The sequence below is a fragment of the Trachinotus anak genome, unplaced genomic scaffold (genome assembly GCF_046630095.1).
Source record: "Trachinotus anak isolate AG129_WGS33_773 ecotype Australia unplaced genomic scaffold, CSIRO_AGI_Tana_v1 ptg000012l, whole genome shotgun sequence".
Lineage (NCBI taxonomy): Eukaryota > Metazoa > Chordata > Actinopteri > Carangiformes > Carangidae > Trachinotus > Trachinotus anak.
In genome coordinates, this window is record NW_027273863.1 from 6,524,483 (window position 1) to 6,544,768 (window position 20,286).

Here is a 20,286-nt window from a genome sequence, read left to right on the forward strand (position 1 = left end):
GATTAGTGCAGCTTTTAAAGGAGCTTTTTGTAAGTTTTGCTGTTGCCACATAGCTAACATTAGCATTAACAGCTGTTTACTTACTAGTCTAGAAAAAACAGGTTCAGCATCAAACCTTATTTCTTTACTCTCCAAGAGCTGTCTCCAGCAACGCCAATGTTAACTCTTCTCTCTATCACGTCTTTTCTTCTGCTGAAGTTAGCACGCTATTCAGCTAGCCCTGTCCTCGCTTGTTACTTTCTGATAGCAACTCACTGTAGCCTTCAATCTGCCCTGAAGACTTGCTGCTCAGAGGATGTATTATAATCTCTTGTATTATAAAGACAACAATGGCTGAAACTCTTGTCAAGAAACAATAACTACCACCAGAAAGAAAACAAGTTTTGCGACAGAGGAAACATACAATTAGCCCCTGTAAGGATGATGTTAGAAGACCGTTTATTAATCACAAAAACATAAGAATTTATTTATTAATAAATATCGACAAAGCAAGTTTCACTGAAATGTGGCCGTTTGTTTTTGAGATATCTTGACAAGATGTTTCAGGTGCTAGGCCAAAGAGCTTGACAGACCAACTAACCCACTGACATTACCATTCTAAGGACCTGTAGCATTTGTGGGAAATGAAGTTTACATTCATTTCAGCAGGTGATGATCATACATACGGAGTTTACAACAGAGTGTAGGGTCCCATCTCAAGTGAGCTCACTATCCACTCAAAACTGGTCCCACCAAGAAGGGATGAAGCTGTTAACCTTGTCCTAAATGTTCTAAGTAATCGTTCTGCTAATGTAGACCGTCAACATCTAAACTGCCCACTCCAGCTTAAACCCCAGGATGGACAGAGTTTTCTGAGTTCAGCTCAGGACCGGGGAAGGCAGTCCTGGACCTACCAGCTCTGTCAAATGCCAGACTTGGAAGAGACGCATGAACCCAGCAAAACTAAAGTGGAACAGCTGGGCAGCACTGTATCCACAGATGTAGAGATGACTCAAAACAATGTTTCTACAGTTGTGGGTCTTTGAGAGAACCACTGGTGACAGCTGGAGGACCACCTGTGTCTGATGTAGAGCTCGGGTCAGTGGTAAAGGCGTCTGTGACCAGCCCAATCAGCTGAGCAAGGGCACTCAAATGCTGAGGAGTGGGCAGTAAAAACCATATGTTTTTGCTCTGTAAGCAGCCCCCCCCCTCCCTCTTCACATCACCTCCTTTCAGCCCTCCCCTCCTCAGTGTAACCACATCGGCCTTTGTGTCCACCGCTTAGGAACTCACCATAGAGGCCCTCGAAGCTCCACTTTCAAAGACAACCTCTGATGTGGCCTTTCTGATCTCTGTGTCTCCCTGACTTTCCTCTTACTCTCCTCTGACTTGGAGCTTTTCTTGCTCCGTCTGTATCCTATTTACCCATGGTTTCCCTCGCTCTGGCTCTCTATCTCAAATGCATACTTGCTCTCATGGATTTCCTTTTATTCTTCAGTGAAGGGAAGCAGGGCTGTGTCATGAAAACATATGTGAGAGGAGTGTGGAGAGATGATGAAAGACAGCGATATCTTCACAGTCAGTCTTAGCACTCCTTAAACTTCCCTTGATATAAACACACCCTTCCCCCTCCTCTTTCAGCCCCCACCTCTTTTCTCCCCCCTCCTCTTCTTTGTGATGACATGTATGTGCTTATGGAAAACAGATGTGGCCTGTTGCGATGGAGGAGGCGGTGAGAGAGAGAGAAAAACCATGCATGAGGTTGTATGATACTTCATTAACAAGCTGCAGGAGATGTGGGGAGGGGGATGAAGAAGAATAAGGAGTTTTGGCTTCTTGCTGCTGCTCTCTTGTGGTCTTAAGAGTTCAGACAGTGACTGTACATTTATTTAGATGTCAGATGAAATGTGCCCACTATCCTGTCTAGGCCTGGAACAAAGCAGGGGGGTTTCCTTGTGGATATGGCTGGGTCAGGATGAGGGTAGCTGGGTTTGCAGAACCTGAATCAGCATCTCCTATGATGGAGGTGTTTTCCTGCGGGGCTTGGTGAAAAAAAGCGAGCTAAGGAGGTTGAAATGTTGATTGTACAACTTCCTTGCACCTGTATTTTTTTCACCCACACAATACCCCTCCGACATTTAAAAGTGACTGCTCCCACTGCGCCACACCCGATTCTAAGAGCAGGCATTGTGCTAAACGTAACAAAAACAGGCATGTAGCTTTGAAGTGATAGCTTTAAGCAGATTCAGCACGGCGGGGGCAGAGACAGACAAGACTGCATGGCTAAGAAAGTAAAGATCACGAACCAGACATGTGGTGAAATACATGATGAAACAGAGAAAACTGAGATCGGGACATCTAGGGTGCTCAAAAAATATTTTTTACTAATCGGGGGGGAAAACTTATTTTCCATGCATAGCTCCATGTGTAGCTAAATGGAATAATAAGATGCAGACATAACGGAAAAAGTCTTAGGTATTGATCCCCCTGCTTCCACTGGCTGTGTATACCACAAATAAACTGTGTGTGTGTGAGAGAGAGATTGCAGCAGCTCAGAAATACTAGTACCAGTACTTTGTTTAAAGGTCAACATATCTTCTATTTTAAAACTAAATACAGGGCAAACCCCGACTGAGGCCTGATAAACCTTTTCACAGCATACGACACGTCAGCAGGAAGCACACAGGTATAACTAATAACTTAAACAATGGCTGCATTCCTTCTACAGCATATCGGCCAGTTTTAGGGTCCTGGTTTTGCACATGCTGGTTTACTGGCATGGCTTACTGGTGTATTTGTGTTGAATAGAGTGATGACTAAGAGGCAACTCTTGTGCTTTTCCTGTTGTGACATATCACATCCAGTCAGTCATTCTGTGTATTGTTCCTGCAAATCACTTTTAAATGCTCTCCATTATGTAGACATTTTCACTGAACTTATAGGTCGCCAGTGCACAACACCATCCAAATCACATCAAGTTCATGGACCTACTCATGAAACATTAGGAAGCAGGTTTGAAAATGAAGAAGAAAAACAGAAATGTATACAAGTATAAAAGAAACAGCCATGCAAACGTCCCTGCATGACTGCTGTGTGTGTTTGCCTACATACAGACATAGTTCCAGCTTTACCTCTGAGACTACACGATTTTTCACAGAAAGCCAGCTTTACAAACCAGGGGTGTTGGTTTGAAAGACACTGGCATTTACCAGGCACAGGGAGTCTTTACTAAAAGACAATCAAATTGCATTATGGGAAGTGGATCCAACACTATTGGAGCTTCACCCAAACTGAGGATTGTGAGTTCAGATATCTTTTCTTCTGCTGCATCAACTGTTGACATTCAAAAAAATCTTTCTCTCACGTGATGTTATGTTGATGGATTACCCCTTTAATGAACGATGAGTCAGCCGACTATTTATAAGTTGAAAATATGGCCTGATGGTGGTGCTGAAAGATTGGTCGGAGGGTCAATTAACAAACGTAATCCATTTTTTTTGCCAGATGATTGTGAACATGCAAAACAAATTTCATGGCAGTTCTTCATCCTGGAAAAATTTTGGCCACAAACAAAAGGAAGCCGATGACATCACCTCTGCTCTGTGGTGGCGGAGGTGAACCCTGCAGCGAGCTCCAGCCCTGCACATCCTATCTTTACATGTCTTCTTAGTTGTGTGAGAGAAAGAGAACACAGACTATAGCAAACCCTCTGCTCCTGTTTGTTGTATTAGTGCTTGGTGCAGGATGTGGCAGAGCTTTAACTGATGCAAATGAAAACCATGTGTAACCTATATAGCCACTCACCAGTTCCCTAAGAAATGCTGCTTTCCACCATCCCACATCCTTGTTACCAGGCAGAGGGCAACACCAACTGTTCATCATTCTCATTTAATGGGAAGATTACTCAGTCCTCTCTCTGAGGTTGGTCCTGCAATTACTGTATTATATTCGTTTTGGCTATTACGGGACACAATAGTCAAGAGCAGGACTTCCCCTATTGGGAACTTTCCATTCATCAGCCTGCAGGCTATACACATGCCAACTGAAACAGGCACAGGAAGTGTCCAGCAAAGAGAAAGACGGACACATAAAAGGAGCTGACTAATGATGTTTGTTGAGTAGATTTTAACTAAGAGAGCTAAAATGTTGAGGATAGTTGATGTGATGGGGGGCACTTGGTGCGGAGGAATGGATGTTTAGATCTCAGCCTTTGTAAACAAGAGGATAAACAGAAGTAGCACTGGAATCAGGACTGTAAATGACCTTTTCATTTATCTGGGTGAAATGTGAGAGCGAGAGGAGTGGAGATGGTCGGAAGAAGCTGGAACATGTTGGTGTAGTCCTTTGTTGGACTTTGTGAAAAAGAAGTGAGTCATTTCGCAGACAGTGAAGAAAAGCTCTCCAGTTACACACAGAGAAGAGAAAAGAGAGGACTGTGGGGAAGAATTATGCTGAGGCGATTCTTTTTTTTTTTCACTCTGCAGAATCAGCTGGGGAAGACAGAAAACATCAAGATGTGACCCACAGCTAAATTTCTGACTTGTGTGCAGGTCACAGAAATGAATAGAGCAAGAAAAACATCATGCACACACACAGACACATACTGAAACCTGCCAAGAAGAGAGAAAAACTCTTTCTTCACATATCCTTTATTGTGACCTTGATGTTGTTGAAAAGCCAATTAGACAGATGCAAACCAACTCCCATCCCCCACCCGCTCATTGCCATGTCCTGCTGTTTGTCTGGCCCACATGATGCAGTTGGAATTCCAGATGTTGCTCATGGAATTCTGCTCCAGCTCTGGCCTCCAAATGTGACTTAACCCTCCTCACTCCTCCTTCATCTCCTCCTCCTCCCTCCAACCCCCCAAAAGAAATCCTCGTGACTTTTCTCCCCAGCCCCAGCTCTTCAAAACACTGCAGCAAAGTGGAGACAAATGGGCGCCCTAAATCTTTTCGGCACAGTGGGAAAATACCTCATCATTTTAATTGTATAAAGTCCCATTGCAGTAATCAAAACATATCATAGAGACACTGACCCCCACCCACTTGCTTTCTCTTGCAGTCAGTCATCTTTACAGTGGGTCTAACGTCTGTATGGCAGTTGTTCATTAGTGGGATCATTATGGAGTGGGGAGACGCCTAGGTTTGCTGTTCTAGCTTTTATTGGCTCATAGTGGATGGGAGTGTACACATACACAGTGCATAATGCACAAATAAAAGCATTTACAGCTACGCAAAACATGCACGAGAGCATGTTTGTGTTACTATACTCGTGAGGACCTGCAGTGACCACACTCACCCACTGACCCTATGATGATATCTTAAATCTCTCCACTGTTTATCTAAATCCTAAATCCAAAATTTTCACCCTTGAAGAAAAGATGTCCTCACTTTGTGTGAATTTCCTTATTGTCCTCCTATTTGGTGAATTATCTTTGGTCCTCATAAGTATGGAAACACAAGAACACACACACACTCTCTCCTTAACTGTATAGCTGAGATATGTTTTCCTGCTGTGCAGCAATAGCTTTACACAATCGTCTTCATCCCTGTTTCTACTTAAGCTTTGGATCCAGTCCGTGTTTTCCGACCCAGTTTCTGGCCTGCCAGTTTCCGAGCCCCAGTAACACAGAGTGGTGCGGTCGGGGAGCAAGAAACCTGGAGGTCCAGGAAGACTGGGGAAGACCAGATGGAGGAGTGATGTGATCAATATGAGTGTTAAAGATGAGTCTAGGTAAGAGGTGGATTATATGAAAGGGGTTGGGTCTAAGTTACAATATTACTGCATTAAAGGGAGTGAATGGCACCAGCAGTTAAAGGTCCCATAATTTACACTTTTCCGGGTGTTTTATTTGAAGTTTTGATATGAGACATATTTGAGGTTTTAACCATCTCAATATACTGTAGTTTACAACTCCTCTCTCACACTTCTCTGAAGCTCAAGCAAGAACAGGGAGTTTTGTATCAGTCTCTGAGCCTCTCTTCTGACTGTTGATGCACAGCCAGGCCAACCACAGGTAATGGATTCTAGCCTACAACTATAGCTTGGTAAAACTTACCAATAAATGCAAACAGCAAGGTCACTCAGCACTGAAATGAGCCGAGCAGATGGTCAAAGGCAGACTGAATTGCTCTGGTATCACAGAAAAAATAAATTTAGACACTGGTCTCTAATTACTGTCCTTGGGAATTGTGTGCAATGATATACTGGCATCCTGACATCCAATGATTGTTCAGCTCTTTGTTGACATTTTTCTGGCTTGCTAGCTAATTTATGAAATGACCACTTGGTGTTGTGTTGTAAATAAAGTTAAAACAACCAAAAGAAAAGGTTGGACGGTAGGGCCAGGTGAGCCGTGCTGTGTTCATGAATGAGGTTTTGTGATGTCATAGACGGTATAGCTGTGACATCACAAAATTATATAAGTCCTTACAGCTAGTTTTAAGGCACAATTTTGAAAATGGCTGTATATTTCTCCACGTCTCCGACTGAGCATTATGATACTTTCACAGTATTTAGGTAACATCTAGACCTTCTTTATAATCAAAAAGACATAGAAATCTCACTTTCTACAATATGGGACCTTCAAGAGAAAGATGGAAGAAAGAAAGAAAGAAAGATTAAGTGAATGGTTTACAAAGTGAAAATCAAAGCACAGAAAGCCTTTTGAAATTACTTTATTTTGTAAGAAAAGCTTAAAAATATAAGTGAGTAAGGACACACACACAATCTCATTGAGAAAACTAGATCATTATCATTATTATCATCATCACTAGTATCATTATCATTGTTGTTAAACTAATTATAACCCCTGACTAGTAATGTAGCACCATGATTTGAAAACTGTAAACAAGTACAATGACAAAAAGGAGTCATTTTCAGATCGTCAATTTATTTTCATTTGAGATGGATTCAAAGTAAAAAAAAAAAACAATCAAGTTTCAAGAATACATAACCCCCTACCCCATTCACTGTCCCCACATATATAAAATTAAGGCCACTTTCAAAACTGTATGTCACTGTCCAGCAGGACTTTTTAATGACAATGTACAAAACACATTCTTTACACAGAGGACAACAACAATAATAGTAATAGTCATAATAATAATGACAACATCATTTATAATAATAATCAGCAATAGACATTGATATAAAAAAGGAAAAGACACAGTTGGTTTTCTTGCTTTACTCTGGTATGAGTGTATCTCATGCTTCAGAAGGACTAATGTTTTGTTTCCCTTTTATGGTCCATACTGGCTCTGACATGTTGCTTTACTGGAAGATTAAGAAACACAGTGACTATACCACTGTGGTTTCCAAATGTGTGTGTTTATGGGATTGCGTGCAAGTTAACAAGGGGGAAGAACAAACAAATCAAACACACAGTTTGCTTACGCGAAGGATCATGCTAGAATGGGCGTCTTGATGATGCAGGTTCAAAGCGGAAATTCACAAGGACACAAACACTGACCACTGACAAAAACGAAAAATAAGACATTGAAAAAGGCTAAAACAAACAGCAATGAGCTGGCGTCAGTAACCATGAGGAGAGAGGCAGAGAGAGGAGGGAGAAAAAAAAACATGTAAAACATGGAAGGATGGAGTGGTTGAGAGACAGAGCAAAAGGAATCTGGCAGTGGTAAAAATATTTTAAAATGCAAGTCTGGCGCTTTTCCTTCTGCTCTTTCTCCTGTTTCACCTCTTTCTCTCCTGCTCTGTTATCTGTGTTTAATATTTCCTTCCACTTTTTTTCTCTTTCTCTCCCTGGCTTTCACTCCCCTCTCCCTTCCCTTCTCCTCCGTCTACACCTTGTCCAGTAAAGATCGTTGGCAGTAGAGGAGTCGGCGTGGGGTACCATAACGACGGAAAAACACCAAGGCTGCCAACGTTGCAATCACACACACTAACAGGAACAGTGGCACCACCACCGCTGCTGCCCCAGCTCCGCCACTTGCCGCTCCCTCCTCATCCACTTCAATAATGATCACCTCATTATCCTCCTCCTTCTCCGTATCTTTCTCTCTCTCTCTCTCTCTCTCCCTCTCCCTCTCCCTCTCTCTTTCCCTTTCTCTATCTCTCGCTCTGTCCTTATCCTCCCGCTCCTTGTCTTTCTCTCTCTCCTTGTCCTTATCGTGTCCGCCTCCGCCTCTTCCTCCATCTGTCTTGGGGTCTTCGTTGGGGCAACCCATCCAGTCGCGAAGGGCTGATTTGGGGTATCCTGGCTCCACACGCATATTCTGGTTGTTGAACTTCCAGTACTTGTTTGCTTTGTAGAAGTAGGTGTACGCTGAGGGGTGGAAGGAAACTGTGAGAAACAAGCCTGGACTGAAAGAATTCACAAATAACTTCTTGTCATGAAGAAGTGAAAAAATAATCCAGGTAATATTATACACAGGACCCTTACCTTGATCTTTGCTCATGAAGGCTGACTTAATGTTATCAGGCACTCCCTGCCACACACTAACAGCCTTTGGATAGCCAGCATCAACACTTTGTGATTCTTCGTTGAAACGGTAATACCTAAACAAAAAATGAGAGTTGAAAGGTAAAGAGAGTCGTGAGTTAATGGTCACATTCAGACATGCACTTTGATTATGAAGACCTGAGACTTGACTTGAGACTTGCCTTAAAGGACTTAAGCTTTGCTCTGACAGACATAAGACTTTGCTTGGACAACAATGACTTAAGATTTGACTTTGACTTCCCTACAGGACTTGAGGCTTGTTCTGACAGACTGAATACTTTACTCTGTATTTCACTCAAAGACTTTGCATGAAGCTTGTTTTGACAGACTTGGACTTGACTTTAAAGACCTGAGACTTGTTCTGACAGACTCGAAACTGCCTTGGATTTGCCCTAAGAGACTTGACACTTAAGTTGGACTTGTCTTAATTAACTTGAGACATGGCCTAGACTATCCCTAAAGGTCTAATTACTTGACTTGAGTCTATTTACTTGACTTATTCTGATGGGCATGACTTGGACTTGCCCTAAGGGTTTAGGACTTAACTTAGGACATGTTTTGACAGAAGTGAGACTTGACTTGGATTTTCGACTAGAGGTCTTGAGGCTTCATTTGGACTTGCCCTAGGGATTTGTGACTTGGCCTGAGACATGGTGTGACACACTTGAAACTTGCAAAGACTTTTCACTAAAAGACTAAATGCTTGACTTACGATTCATTCCAACAGAATTTAGATCTGATTTAGACTTTTCTTAAATTACTTGAGACTTGACTGGTTCTTGACCCCCAAAACTTAAAAACTGCTCTGAATCAGTGTGTATATTCCTGCTGAACTCTTAACACAAGGCTGACTACAAAATGGTCAGCCAAGAGTTTAAGTGTTATTTCTGCAGAAACAACACTTAAACTCTTCCAATAAGTCTGAAAAGACAAGGCACTTTCATGGACTTTGTTTATGTAGGCGGCAGTTTGCACTATGAAAATCACTGGCGACTGCATGTAACCCACCTTTTTTATAACAATGACTATGGTTTAAGTATAGGGAGGTGCAGCAAGCTTTAAAGTTACCTCAAAGTTTGTTTTCATGTTTAAATGAGAAGCAGGTTTTGTAATTCAGGGTAAGTGATTGAGTTCATGTGTTTGAACCTCATATGGGCAACATTCAAACATACAGTTTCTTTCGGTAAGGGTGACGCAAATGAGTTTTCCTCAGAATTACTTCTTTATAAACATCAGGACAGTTTCATCATGGCATATGACACACACAAACACACACACACACACACAAATGCGCAATGAAGATGACTAACTTGTTTGCTCTGAAGAAGAATGTTTGTCCAGTGGGTGTGTAGTAGAGAGCAGCATCTATTCGATCTTTGGGAAGTCCAGTGCCCATTTCCTTCAGACTCTTAGGGTAACCAGAATCCAGGATAGATTCACTGAACACCCAGTACCTGTCCCCTGGAGAGACAGAAAGGCAGAATGAGGCAGATCAGAACAAACAGACACAGAAACATAAGGTGACTTTAAGGGAAGCATTGTAAATTTGTCATCTGCGTACTAAAGTTAGACTTACCTTTAAAGAAAGCAAATTTCCCATCTTCCCTTTCAAATGCAGCATTAATATGAGTAGGTAATCCCCTCCAGAAGTGACCAATTGGCATGGGGTACCCATCTAGCACATGGTTGTTACGCACTCGCCAGAACCACTTATCCTGAAAGGGGACAACAAAGGGAGAATGTCAAACTGTCCTATAGCCAAACTGTTAAATCAAAACTTCAACTATGTGAAGTGGTTTTACCTTGAAAACAAACATTTCTCCTCTAAGAATGGCTATGGTGTCAAAGTGTCCATCACAGATGTTGGGGCCAAAGCGAGGCTTGTCTGGTGAATATGTGGGGTCTGGATTGTACGGCGTACGGGGTGTTACAGGAGGGGGCTGAGGGCCTGACCCAGACCCTAGGTGAACAAGGACATAAGAAAATTCTTTAGAAGACCTAACTTTGACTCTAGTTTTTAACATGCACACCTTGCAATGGAGATTCTACTAGATTAAACAAAACTTTACTTGTGAGTATAGTTAGTAAAGCTTCAAACACTTGATAGTGAGATATGCATCCAGAAAACAGATATACAGCATCTATTTTGACAGTGATTTGGACAAGGACTTTGTTGATAACATACCATAAAGTTGCTGTATGCCTCTGCGGTCGTCGTCAGGAAGTTGGAAGTTTTCGGTGTCCATCCACTGGTAGAAGGGAGCCATAATAGCCGAAGGGTCATTGGAGTGCTCCAGACCCAGGGCATGGCCCAGTTCATGCACCGCAACCAGGAATACATCATTACCTAAAAAAATATCAACCACAAATCATAAAAATAAGACTTTTCTGCAAAATGAGAGTAAAACAGAAGACATGAAGTAGAAAGGGTTTATATTATGCTGATGAGAGAATTAGTTAAAGACAGGAGGAGTAAATGCTCCTGTTTCCTCATCTTAAAGTGACTCAAAAGCATGCAATTACCTGGCAGATCAGTGGATCAAAAATAAAATCAGCTGCAGGTCATGTGAAAATGTGTTTGACTCAAACAGCTGACACTGCAATGCTGTGTGTCTCCAACAATCTGGAAATAAACACTTCTCCATTTCTGCAGTTTCAACATTCCCCGGGGGATTCATTCCCTCAAATGTACTGACACAAGACTGGATGTGTTGCTGCATGTATTTTGCTTGTGACAGCAAAACAACGAGACCTGACTCCCAACATGAAAAGTAACTTTCAACATTTAAGCTTTTCTTGTTTTGTCAGGTTTAAGGAAATCACAAAAGAAAAACAAATTCCTATTTATCAGCATGTCAGGTTCAACATATTACCTTACCTGACAGATCTCGGTTTCCAATTGTCCATGGCTCAGCAGCATCAAAGTGGGTGTCTCCCCCGATGCCATTACCAGGGAAATAGGCGTGTGCCAGGAAGCCCCCCTCCCCGTCAAATGGGCTGCTGTCACCATGGAAACCCTCAGCAAAGAAGATCATGATGTCGGCAAACTCCTCTACCTTGTCACGAATGTAACTGTAGGGGATTTCCCGGAAATGGAGAGGAGTGACGCTCTCCCACACCTTGAAGGCCTTCCTGATGGCCTCATGGGTCTCGTACTCACCCACCTTTGGGGTGTAGTTCTGTATACTGAAGAGTGTTTAAGAAAGTGTGAGGGGGAAGGATGGGAAAGGTAGGAAAGGGAGTTATTTAAACTTCATAAGAAAACCCTTTAAGTTGCTCAATGGTTTGAGTTTTCTGACATCAATCATCATTAAGCAAGTTAATCATAGTGTGAAAATGGCATTAGGTACTGTTCCATCATGCCTGTGCAGATGCAGCACATTGATTTGCTCTGTTGACTCACGAGAAAGTGATGTCTCTCTTGTTCCACTTCAGGCCCTGGATGGCGTATCGCTTCCTCCTCAGGTTGCTCTTCAGCTCAGCACCAAACTTATCTGGCACCCCACAGCGTGGTCGCCTCATGGCTCTGCCAGACACAAAACATAACTCCGCTCACAACAAGGTAAAATATGTTTGAGCCAAGCTACAAGTAGAATACAGCTGCTTGATGGCACTCACGTGACGGTCTTGTCATCGAAGGTGCCGGTGACAGTGAGGCCGTAGAACCTCTGCATGGCAGCGATAGCTGAGGAGATGGAGTGAGGGGAGCGGAGGGCATGGGTCCTCAGGTCCCCTGGGGGCAGGTAACCATACTGCTGCAGCCATGACTGCAGAGCAAAGCAAAAAAGGGAGAAACATTGCAAAATGAGAGACACAAAAACACAGATTTTTGTTGATAAACAAACTGTCTGGTGTGATGTTGATCATCAGATGCAATGACTACAAGTTCAGGATGTTTTTCAGTGCTTGCAGCAAAAACACATTTCTCACTGACAGCAAAAAATAAGCTCTTAAATAATGTTGTTCTGTGTTTTTGTTTCTTGTAGCCAGCAGGCGCAACATCAGTTTCTAGCACCTGGCATGTCTCCATTTAATGACTGAACACAAAAACTATTCAACCATCAACATTCAGCTCTCAAGCGAGCACCATAGTTCACTGAAGCTCAGGTCAACTTGAAAGAACACTGCCAAGTTTAAGCCCCTAAAAAGACTTCACACAAAAGCAGATCAGGTTTCAATAAAAGCAGAAACTGGAGGAGGAAAACCCCCTCACAGAGTTTAAGATTAACTTCAGTTTCTACATTGAAGTTATTTTGCAGCTACTTGTTTAGTAGCGGTGCAGATTGTGACAGTTCTAACTAAAGTCATTGCGTTTGGACATAATGAAAGCATTTGTTTAAACCATTTGGAGCACACATTATGATGGTCACTGGGTTCTTCAGTGATCCAGATCCCTCAGTCTCCGCTATGATTGACCTTACTTTCCCCTGGAAACCTATTCCGCTGCGGTGCTGGTTTGACATCTGGACCGGTGCCAGCGGCTTCGCGCCGCACCTCTCCCACACAGCTTCTCCTAAACTCTTTCCCTCTCAACCTAGAACTGAAAAACAACACTGAGGCTATTGTGAGTGCAGTGAAAACCGAGACCACTTCGATATTCTGCTGTGCACAGTCACTTTGTGAGCTTGTAATGCACTTTTAGGATGTGTTTTATTTTTTTTTATGTAGTATAAGATTGACTGATAAAGGTTACCTGTCAAAAAGAACTTTTTGGAGGGTAATTTTTTCTTGAACCTTAGGACATTATTTGATCTGTTATTATAACTAATCTTTATTTCATACAGTTTGGAAAAGCTGTAGTCGTAGTTCATATATGTGCGGAAAAGGGGATTGAGTGAGAAGAGAGGACGATAGGGAGTGTCCCAGGGTGAGATTCAGGCCTTGGGCAACCTCAGCCAATGTCTCCAGTCAAGCAGCAGCGTCAGTCAGTAATTTAACTGGGAATTTCTTCTTAGTTGCATCCAAACCTCAAAGACAAACTCTTCCCCCCACGTCCATGTCTCTGTCTTCGCCTTGTCACTCCTCCCCTTCTCTTTTCTCCCTCATCCCTCTCTTATGGAAAACCCAGAGACTTGAGGGTAAATACTTATGAACAACCACACCCAGAGCCACTCGGTTATTGCTGTATATCTATCTGTTGCTATTAGTTGCAAAATACAATGAAGGTAAAACATAACTGCTTTGTATCTGCCTTTTTCCACTGAAAACTTACAGCACAAAGCAAACATGCAAGTAGGGCGTCCATAGATAATCTAAATATGTGCTCAGGTCTGTAGATTTATGCATGACTATACTTGCATGAAAAGTCTTGATGATTATCCAGCCTTGTACTCAAGCATGTGCAGTGGTGAATGGCAGCTTTGGAAGTCCTTGAAGGTCTAATCTCTCCCTCTCTGTCTTCGGGAGACATGGAGGTCTCAGTGTTTAAACTTCACCCCTGAATGAGCCCTTTCTGGTTCTGACTCACCCATGCAGCTCCAGTGGACACATAAAGACTCACTGTTTGCCACTGTTACAGCACATCCACATAAGCAGGAAAGAGAGGAGCACACAGAGGGAAAGACGGAGGTTAGTTACATCTGGAGGTTGTAATTAAGAGTCATAATGAGGCTGCCGCAGTTCGTGGATCCTCTAATAATTACTAATGTCGGTTTTCCTCTCCTGAAGTTAAACTTTAGCGTCTTAGAACTGGATGTATTTCACTGTGAATAAAGGGAAAGGGATGGTTAAGGCGTGATGTGAATGTGCTTGAAACCTTATTTTTTCTTGTTCACGCATTCACTATGTTTTCCTTTGTACAAAATGCTAACTTTACCCTCAGCTCAGTGAAAAGGCTGCTGTTGAATGACACCGAATACTTGTTTTAACTATAAGGCCGCCACACCTCTTTCACAAGTCCTTCAGGTGACTTGACAAAGTCTTATTCACCGTCACACAACTATTTTTGACCACACTAATGAGCTGAGTAACTAAAGCAGCAGCAGGAAGAGGAAATGGTCAGTATTTACAGTGGCATGGAAGATGACAGCCCAAGCTGCTACAAGCTTTTGATGGAGACGGGTGGTTCCCAGCCATTTTTGTCAGTTGTTACCCCACAGCTGTGTGAGATGAGCCTGTGATTTCAATTATTAATCCATTACTTTTAGCTATTTCGCTTTTCTAACCATCTCCCCTGTTTAGCCATTATTTCACCATTTATCCATTACTTAAAACTAACTACTTCAACTGCATATCTATCCCTTTCAGTTAAATTTCATTTTCTGCTTGCTTGCAAACTATTTTCCCAGGACTCTCAGAACCTGGTGTTCACTTACAGCTGACACAATATATTGTTTTTATTCAAATCATAATTTCTATTTTTATAAATTAGCTGAGCTACTCCGCAATCTTTCCAAATACCCCCTGATGGCTGCATTAGTGCTGGAGCACAGTACCCGCGGTTGGGATGTAAAATACTTTAAACTGCTGTGTGGAATCATTTTGGTGTTAAAGTCCATTTTGATTTCTTGATTTTGAACAGTGCACAGACACAGAGAAGCACAAAGCAAAGGGACTTTCAGTGAGTCAAACCCAGGATTTTGAGGTCAAGGGCACAGCTCGCTCATACGCAGCGATGTGAGTTTATTGTTTAATGGAAGATCTACCAGAATCAAACAGTGGTTGCTATGGATGTCAGTGGGCAGAGCGCTCATTTTACATAGGATGAGAAAAGGAGAAGGAGGGATTGCATTTCAGAAAAGAAAGAGCGTCAGTTGTTCCGTTCAGTGAGGGCCAATGGAAAGAAACTCTGGTCAACAGCGATGGGAGTCCAACTGATGCATGCTGGGTATACAACACACACACAGCTCCTCATTACACATCCACTCACTCTGTCCAGAGAGCTACACTATTATGTCAGATGATTCATAAACATATGAAATTATAGCTCCCAGTTCACTTGTAGCAGCCCATTATTGGCTGTTAGCGTGTGATTTTGTGTGGTTGTGTGTGTGAGGGAGTTTGTGCGTGCAGGTACAGTAAGTGCAACACATTGAAACCAACCCTTTTAAATTCTCTCCTGCTGTATGAACATTTGACTGGAGCTTATGCTGTTTTTTAGGAAGACATTTAGAACCTCTCCAACCTCCTCCTCCTCCAGCTCCTCAGCACACATCTCGAAACCTCTTTTAGCGTGTGTGTGTAATCCCCAGCTGCTGTCTATTAAAGCAACCCCTCTGTGGCCAACAACAATAAGACCTGGTGACACAAGAGTGGAAAAACACACATCTCTGCCAGTATCATTTGAGTACTAAGTCAATCCTGAGCAAATCTATATGACACGATTTTGTCTCTGGAAAAAAAGAAAAGAAAAAAAAAAGCTTTTCTGAAGTTCAGCTTTTTGTTCTCTTTCTTTACGACGGATATTAGGTATAATGACTTTGTGTATTACCTTATTTCCTGTTACACCTCCTATCTTTCCTCAGGGAGGCTGCCCCCAGGCCACCCACTGATCACCATCAGGATGTGGCTTTGTCTGAAAAGTCGTCACCCTTCCTTCCTTCCTTGTTCCTTACTTTTTTTCTCCTCCCCCTTCCTCTAAATGACAAGTCAGACAACAAGATGTGACTGGTGTAAAGTTACCAGTTAACCAATTAAATTTTTTGTATTCTTGTTAGGGAGCAGAAGAAGAGACATATATTCACACAGGATGTGTGCATTACAGCAATGATTCACACCCTGTCCTATTCATCTGGTAATTCCTTCATTTTCCGACTGTTTTTTTCCCAGATTGCATCATTCCCGTCACCACAATGCCTTCCTTTCTAAGCATCAACAGCCTCCTCACTGTTCTCCCTGTCTCGCCTTCATCATCTCATTTCATGTCCATTTATCTTCCTTTGTAGTGAATGACCTCAGCTTGTAGCCATTCCTGTGTGCGTGTGCTGAAGGAAAGTTGTGGCCATATAGGGTAAGATGTGTGTGCGTGTTACAGGCAGGTGGCTGCTGACACACCAAGGTGTTTTGACCATAAAGCAAAAACCAACTAACCGCTTCCTGTCTCTGCCACAGACCACAGGAAGTGACCTCTGCATCCTTATAGCACCCGACTGTTTATCACACCAACTCAGACCCACTGACCAACATGCAACCACTCACTTAATCAGACTGAGTGTTAACAGAAGTACAAACATCCTACTCAGTAGTGGAGCTGCGCACTGATACTATACTGGTGACTTGTGGGTTTGTGGGGGCAACATATGAGATCACGAACATCCGCTATCTGAGTGGAGAAAATTAAGACAAAGGATGCAGTGGTTTTCTAAAAGCATCATAAAACAGAGGAGGTGAATGATGTAATAAATATTAACTCAATATAAACTCTCCACAGTACTTCAGGCCAAGTTTGTTCTTGCACATTGGTGCAAACTTCCCCTGAAACTGTATTTTAGATAAATGTTCCAGTTTCTCTTACGTCGACATTAGACATGTTCAATGTGCTCTGGTCATTTGTTGATGGTGATGATATAAAAAGTTCAACTCAAAGTGAAAGGACTATTTATATGACTCAACCTACTTACAAAGTCTCAAATAACTTGTAACTCATCTCCATGTTTCAGTTTCTACATTCAATTCATGGTTTTTAACTGTCACGCCCTATGTGACCACCTTTATTCTTAGGCTTCTCCCACTGGTCTTTTTGTTGATATAAAAAATGGGTTAGACTTTGTTTAAAGTGCAACATCTGCCCAACATGTTCAGTCTCATTTATGTTCTTTAGTGAAGCCTGTAAGCTGTGGAGCTTGGTCCATTAAATATTTTGAGCTTGCACTGGAATAGCAACACAGGGAGTCAGGGCATTGCAAATTTAGTAGAAGCCATTAAGTGAAGCCATTATAATATGAATTATGTTTATGTGATTTCTTGCTGAAATAACTACTTTGTATTTGGACATTGCCAAAATTATAGGTCATGGCAGTCGATTAAAAATACTGTTTACGATTATTGGTAATTTACATGTCAAATAGTCAATTAAGGTCATTCCTTGAAATCGGGATCCCTGGTTTATCCAGTAGCCACTAGCTGGATATACTGTAATGAAATGGCTCGAACATACAGTAGCCTATGTAATGTAACATTTTAATTTATAGAGAAAAAATTTAAAAAATGTATGTCTGAATGGCTGTTTAGTGAAAATACGGGGCTGTTGTACTCTTGTGTTTACAAGTATTAGTGAAGTAAACCAACCTTTAACAGCATCATAAAATATTGATTAATATACATAATTGTCAGGTAGTGTTAGTTTGCGTAATAACATTTAAATGCGATGGCAGGTTCCAGTCCTGTGTTTTGAATTATGGTGGGGAGGTGACTCTTCTGTTTACATTTTACAGATAAGTTGACAGTCGAATGTAGGTCAGGGGAGTTAGCTCAGCTTTCTTCCATTGGCACAGCTGGAAATATATGGGAATGATTAGAGAGACATTTGGCGCCACAGTGTGATCTAACAAAATCATTTAGGCCTCTCAACTCATACACATGCATGGATATACACAAACCCTCACACGCACACGCACACACACACACACACACACACACACCCGCAGAGCATTTACTAATGATGCTGAAGGAAGCAGGTGTTGAGGGGTATCATAACAAAGTCACTTCCTGCAACATTAACACAGAACTTCCTAACACTGTACTGGCTGTGGGACTGGAGGATTGCTGATGCTGCAAATAGAACAGATCACAATGTAACCAAAAATAAAAAAAAGTAGAACATAAAAGTACAGTACAGAAAAGAACAGATCAGAGCAGAAACATCTCAGCTAAATCTTCCTTCATCTTTAACACTACTTAGTCCTGGTGCTTCTTCTGTGTGGGTTATTGGAAGTCTTTAATGTACAGAACTAGAGTTCAAACTGTGGTGAGTATTTTTCCACAGCTGCCCTCGGTTGAGATACTGCACAACCTCTCAGATTGTAAAACCCACCTCACCCGAGTCCACTGAGCCATAACTCAGGACAGATGTCAACAATTACATCTCCCCATCCCTCAGAATATATCTGTACCCACCGCTCTCAACCCCCCACCCCAACCTCCAGTCCCACAAAAATTGCCTCTGTCTCCGTTTCTGCCCCGACCACAATACAAGCTCATGCATTTCTCCTCATTTGCTTTTTCTCTTGCTCTCCTGCTTTTGCCCTCTCAGCATTTCTCAGTGTTTTCATGAGCGCTATCATCATTATGGGCTGCTTCCTCTAACCCAGGGTCAAATCCCTTCCCATGTGCCTGTGCCAACACAAGACAAATGTAGAAATTATTCTCCATCAGAAAAATAAAATCTGTCAAATTAGAGAAACATTTATTAAAATCAGTAAGAGATCATTCAGTCTTACATATGGATATAAGGAGTATATTTCAGTTACTCATAAATGAAACTTTTCCATATCTCATCAACTCTAAATGTATTTCCTTATTCTATAGATTGCTCACATTGTAATTTATTTAGCTTTATTCCTCAAGTTTATTTATCTACATTTAATTATTTATTTTTGGATTTGTCTGTCTTATTCCTCAAGATTGGGTTTATTCATATGACTTTATTCCTCAAGTCTGTATTTATTCATCTTCATTCCTATATTCTGGATTCATTCCTATATCTTTACTCTTCTGGGTTTATGCATCGATCTTGTATTCTTCTAATCGTGGTGTATTTGTCTGTCTTTAATCCTGTATTCTTCATTTATTCTTAAACTTTATTTTCTCACCTCTGGATTGATTTGTCGCTCTGTCGCTCCCTGTGCGCTCAGCTCCCACACCACCGCCAGCAGCAGCAGTAGGACAAGCGATTTCAGCTCCAGTGCCATCACTCGACTCTCCAAGAAAAAACTGTTCGAAAAGTGACGGATCTCCTCGTAACACTTCGCGCAATCTTCCCCTTGCTATTTGTCAAAACATTCTCTGTGAAAACCTATCCCATAAACAAAAGCACAGGCGCAAGCGGAACCGACTTAGCGCAAAGCACAAAAAGTTTCTTAAGATGTGCAGCAGTGAGTCTCTGCAGCTTGTTACTTGAGTTACTTAAACCACGAAAGGTATTTGTCCAGTCTGCGCATTCTTCTCGCGTTTTGGTGAATTTTAACCAAATTATCGGACGTTACTGTCAGCAGGAAGTCAGGAAGGGGGGCTCTGGAGCTGCAGACTGTGCGTATTTTATGTCCAAATTCGGCTTGTGCTTTGCTCCAGATGTTGCAGTCGACTTTGTTTTCATGAAGCAGCCTAAACTCCCCGCTGTCCTCTCTCTGTCCTATTCTGTTGTCGGCTTATTTTGATCCCCTCTCCTCTTCCCTTCTCTCCCCGCTGCAGACGTGGTAGTTTGATTCTCCCCGGAGACCTTTAGCTGGAAAGTAGAGGGTTGTAAACCTCCCCCTCCTAAATCAGCCCGCCCCCATGACATGGAGGGCTGGAATCAACTTGGTGACCTTGGCATTAGACTTGGCACGGATAGATGTTGCCCTTAGGCGGTGATTAAATGCCTTAATGCTGCCTAAAATGCATGAAGCTGTTAGTATTTACAGAGAACAGTGTGCAAACTCTGTGCTGAATGATAAATTCCTCAACACATTATGTAGCTAAAATGATTTTTGAATCACATTTGAAGTTTCTATAGGAATATTTTTAAGATCTGGTCATTTTTTAGGATTTATCTGTACAGTTATGGTTAAGGAAAAAAGGGGAATTGCGCCCTCTAATGCACACATTGCGCATATATTTAAATAATACATAGCTGAGGCATACAACTCTTACATCCATGCCTTATGCTGGCTTTGCATTTTGTGTTTCTGCTTCCTGCTTTCTTT

The 20,286-nt window shown here is 42.0% G+C and overlaps 1 protein-coding gene across 1 annotated transcript; it reads right to left on the reverse strand.

Annotated features, from left to right (window-relative positions):
• Positions 1-6,643: 6,643 nt before the first annotated feature.
• Positions 6,644-19,822, reverse strand: mmp14b (matrix metallopeptidase 14b (membrane-inserted)). Its single transcript, XM_071491552.1, has 10 exons — positions 19,195-19,822; positions 12,065-12,213; positions 11,850-11,972; positions 11,325-11,632; positions 10,632-10,793; positions 10,249-10,406; positions 10,023-10,161; positions 9,757-9,907; positions 8,387-8,502; positions 6,644-8,269 (listed from the first exon to the last, which is right to left on the reverse strand). The coding sequence occupies exons 1-10, from the start codon at positions 19,291-19,293 to the stop codon at positions 7,785-7,787; spliced, it is 1,890 nt and encodes a 629-aa protein (XP_071347653.1). The 5' UTR covers positions 19,294-19,822; the 3' UTR covers positions 6,644-7,784.
• Between the last annotated feature and the right edge of the window lie 464 nt (positions 19,823-20,286).